The following is a 4,237-nucleotide window of genomic DNA, read 5'->3' on the forward strand; positions in this document are numbered from 1 at the left end:
CGATATCCATACTTAAGTGAATCGTTCTGTATTGACCGAAAAATAATAATAAAAATATTACGTGTCAATCGTAACACAGGATAAAACTATTAAAATAATATTAAAAAAATAAAAATATTTTTTGCATTTATCTAAAATTAGCGAAGCCTATTGCAAGTCTTTGGAGAAGGCAATAAAAATTTCTTTTTTTTTTCCCACACAATCTCAGAGGGATACTCCCAATTCTATTTAACTGATTAAAAATCACAAAAAAGGATGGCGTGTCTGTTGCCTTTGTAGGCGTGTCCATGTGACGTGATTGGGTGGAGGGATTAGGGGGTGTGTGGATAGAGCGTGTGTAGCAGCAGCCAATCAACGCGTAGCCCCCTGATGCCGTTGAAATTTCGCCACGGTCAATCCTTCTTCCCCACCCATCACCAACCTTCTTATTTTTGACTCGGAGGCAGTCTCCTTTCTCTGCATCTTCTTTTTCTCAAAGCCCCTCTCTCTCTCTCAGAGCTCCTTGGTTGCAGACGATCGGGAAGAGAGAGAGAGAGAGAGGAAGGGTGTGAGTTTGGGAGGAGAAACGACGCTGTTCTCTTGTGTTGAGATGGCTGCTGCGGGCGGTTTCGCGACGGCGATCGCGGGGACGAAAGCCGAGAGCTTTCTGTGCAAGAGCCGAAGATTCCCTCAGTTTGGGCATTCCTCTTCTTCTTCCTACGGAAGGCTCAGATTCGGGAAACCCAACATCATGAGTCCCAGATGCGAGGTTGCCACCGACCAAGGGTCGCAGGACTCCAGGGCTTCCAGCATCTCCGCCCTCGAGCAGCTCAAAACCTCCGCCGTCGATCGTAAGTTCCGGATCTCCCCCCCACCCTTGTGTGTTTTGTCTTCGTTTATCGACGAGTTTTTTTATTTGCTGAATCAGGGTTCTTTTGGATTGAGGAAATTCTTTTCCCCATGCTCCCTGAATCAATGAGTTTCTTTCAATTTGTGTCAGTTATTAGACCATTTTTGGGTATTATGAGTAGAGATGAGATCAGGGTCGTTGTTGAATTTTAAGGTTTAGTGGCTGTATCGATTGAATATGAATTTTAGGGGAACTGGGTGGTATGTTTTTTGAGTTATTTCTTGGTAGTTTCTTGTGATAGTGAATGCTGGTTTGAGAGTTTTGGGGAATGTCGGTGTCAGGACTCAGGGTATCGAATATGAATTTTAGGGGAACTGGGTGGTCTGTTTTTTGTGTGATTTTTAATAGTTTTTTTGTGATAGTGAATGTTGGTTTGAGAGTTTTGGGGAATGTGGGTTTCAGGGTATATGAAGGAGAGGAGCAGCATATTGGTCATTGGGCTAAGTGTTCATACGACACCTGTGGAGATGCGGGAGAAGCTTGCGATTCCTGAAGCAGAATGGCCGCGTGCCATCGAGGAGCTCTGTAACTTGAATCATATAGAAGAAGCCGCTGTTCTTAGCACCTGCAATCGGATGGAGATTTATGTCGTTGCTTTGTCTCTGCACAGAGGGATTAAAGAAGTTAAAGAATGGATGTCCAAGGTAATTGGAGCTCTATCATTTCGTTACGACTTACGAGTCCTTTTAGATAGTAAGACAATGTGCCTATTTGTAGAATGAGCTCATTGTTTGAGAATGATATCGGAATTTGTCACAGAAGAAATTTTTGCAATCCACTTTTATGTCTTCTTCCGCATGTCGATGTAATCGATGCTGAATTGTGTCTTCTAATTTTTTTTCAATTCCAGACCAGCGGGATTCCTGTTTCAGAACTTGGGAAACACCTATTTTTGCTTCATGATAACGATGCTACGCATCATCTGTTCCAAGTATCGGCGGGACTGGACTCTCTTGTGCTCGGGGAAGGCCAGATTCTTGCCCAGGTTAGGCAGGTTGTCAAGTCGGGAGAAGGTGCTGATGGGTTTGGGAGAAACCTCCGTGGGCTTTTCAACGGTGCAATCACTGCTGGGAAACGGGTTCGCACTGAAACTAACATTGCAGCTGGAGCAGTTTCAGTCAGTTCGGCTGCTGTTGAATTGGCTCTAATGAAGCTACCAAAGTCCGACTCCGTGTCTGCTAGGATGCTAGTGATTGGTGCAGGCAAGATGGGAAAGTTAGTCATCAAGCATCTAGCATCAAAAGGATATACCAAGATAGTGGTGGTGAACAGATCAGAGGAGAGGGTTTCTGAAATTTGCAACGAGTTGAAGGATGTTGAGATAATCTACAAGCCTTTAACAGAGATGCTCTCCTGTGCAGCTGATGCAGATGTGGTGTTCACCAGCACGGCTTCAGAGACGCCATTATTCTTGAAAGAACATGTAGAGGGTCTCCCACCTGTCAGTTCTGAAGTCGGAGGTGTGAGGCTATTCATTGACATATCAGTTCCTAGGAATGTTGGTGCATGCGTCTCTGAGCTTGACTCTGCTCGAGTCTACAATGTTGATGATCTCAAAGAAGTGGTGGAGGCCAACAAAGAAGATCGTGCCAGAAAAGCCAAGGAAGCTGAAGGTATCATCTTTGAAGAAATGAGGCTGTTTGAGGCGTGGAGAGATTCCTTACAAACAGTGCCCACCATAAAGAAGCTAAGGGCTTACGCAGAAAGAATCCGAGCTTCACAATTAGAGCTATGCTTATCGAGGATGGGGGAAGATATCACTAAAAAGCAGCGGAAGTATATTGAGGACCTTAGCAAGGGTATTGTGAACAAGCTTCTCCATGGCCCCATGCAACACTTGAGATGTGATGGCAGTGATAGCAGGACCTTGACTGAGACCCTTGAGAACATGCATGCACTCGAACGCATGTTCAGTCTTGAGACTGAGTTGTCTGTCTTGGAACAGAAGATTAGAGCTAAGGTCGAGCAGACCCAAAAGTGAATCATCAACCCCTTCCTGTAATTTTCTGATACTCTTCACTGTAGTATCTGCATTCTTACCTGTTGTTCAACATTTTTCATGCTTTAAATAAGAGGAAACATTTCCTCAGTTTAGTCATGGGAATATGTAGATTCTTTCATTTTTGCGTTATTCAGAGACAATTTGAAGCTGATCTTATTAAAAGCTATGTTGGTATTCCTGATGCTGTTTTTTCTGCTAGACATCACCAGGAATCAGAACACGAGAGGCAAGAGCCAAGTCGCATGTCATAAGAGGTATTTTTTCAGCTGCTGAGGGGGTTGCAGTGTTCTGTTTACTTGTAAAAGATACATTCCTTCCATGTAGCTTAACCATTATTTGATTTCAATTCAAACTCGTTTTTAATTATGGATGGTGCCTTTATTTTTCTTTCCAATAGATGGTCTTATGCTTTTTCATTTGTTTTGTGAAAAATTTCTGTGGCAGCTTGCAGTACTGGTTTTACCAACTGCAATCCGTCAAACTTTAAGGTCATTTAGGGCCTTCCCTTCCCAATCACCAATGAGAACTTAAATTGCTCATTGTATTCCTTTGCATATTAGGTTAAATATATGCTGCCAGCTTCATTTTAGATATGCTTGCCAGTTTGTTTTTTTATTAGCTTGGCATTTATATATGGTTAGGCATATGGTGGGCAAAACCTTCCATGTAGCTGGTAGAAGAATTAATTGGATGTTTTTGACTAACTAAACACAAGTTTCAACTGCTACACAACTACTCTAGCCTATCTGTTCCACCATGCATTATTGGTCAAGAACTGAGCAGACCTCCAATCTTGGACTTCAAATATATATCATTGTTTGACGGAGGCGAGGTCTACTTTGTTCGAATCTCAGCAGGTAACTCTGTGCTCAAGCCTGGGTTATGCTATGGTTCACTTCCTACCTGACTGATCTACTCCCAGGTAGAGTGGAAGCTCTCACAGCAATTTTCCCTTTAAACCTTTGTTGATCTTGCTCCTCACTATATGGAGTGTTTGTATTGTCCTTTTTAGGAGGGAACCAATGTAACACTTGACCAGTTACCATATCTCGAGAACCATCTCAACTTTGCAACTTTTCCATTTTTCCTTTAATGGAAAATGTTTTACGATTTTGTAGACCATAATCAACAAATGAAAATTCTTTTATTGTGTTGCACATTGCAGCTACCTTTCGGATTATTGGTTACATTCAATTCCTTTTTACTAAAAATGATGACTCAGACCAATGGGGGCTCTGCTTGTCTGGCAGTAGTAGTTAGTGCAGGTCACCTTGTATTGGGACGTTGCAAGTTTGAACCCCATAGTATGGTTGTATAACTGGTAGGGGTCTGCCTAACCCCAGCTT

General features: G+C 42.7%; 1 protein-coding gene across 3 annotated transcripts; it reads left to right on the forward strand.

The window, feature by feature from the left end:
• The first annotated feature begins 418 nt into the window (after window positions 1-418).
• Window positions 419-3,257, forward strand: LOC149842109 (glutamyl-tRNA reductase 2-like). Of its 3 annotated transcripts, none has more exons than XM_089998909.1 (4): window positions 419-830; window positions 1,292-1,533; window positions 1,740-2,887; window positions 3,091-3,257. In XM_089998909.1, exons 1-3 carry the CDS (start codon window positions 590-592, stop codon window positions 2,868-2,870), a joined length of 1,614 nt encoding a protein of 537 aa, XP_089855035.1. In that variant the 5' UTR covers window positions 419-589; the 3' UTR covers window positions 2,871-2,887; window positions 3,091-3,257. The 3 variants fall into 3 exon arrangements, with proteins under 3 accessions (XP_089855035.1, XP_089855036.1, XP_089855034.1); XM_089998910.1 differs by having other exon boundaries at window positions 3,101-3,257; XM_089998908.1 differs by having other exon boundaries at window positions 1,740-3,257.
• Window positions 3,258-4,237: the final 980 nt, after the last annotated feature.

This window comes from Nuphar pumila, chromosome 3 (genome assembly GCF_984573655.1).
Source record: "Nuphar pumila chromosome 3, dmNupPumi1.hap1.1, whole genome shotgun sequence".
Classification (NCBI taxonomy): domain Eukaryota; kingdom Viridiplantae; phylum Streptophyta; class Magnoliopsida; order Nymphaeales; family Nymphaeaceae; genus Nuphar; species Nuphar pumila.

Coding starts and splice junctions, on each gene's coding strand:
- LOC149842109 (XM_089998908.1), top strand. CDS start 590: ATGGCTGCTGCGGGCGGTTTCGCGACGGCGATCGCGGGGACGAAAGCC. Junction 831..1,291: donor CAAAACCTCCGCCGTCGATC/GTAAGTTCCGGA, acceptor TGTGGGTTTCAG/GGTATATGAAGGAGAGGAGC. Junction 1,534..1,739: donor TTAAAGAATGGATGTCCAAG/GTAATTGGAGCT, acceptor TTTCAATTCCAG/ACCAGCGGGATTCCTGTTTC.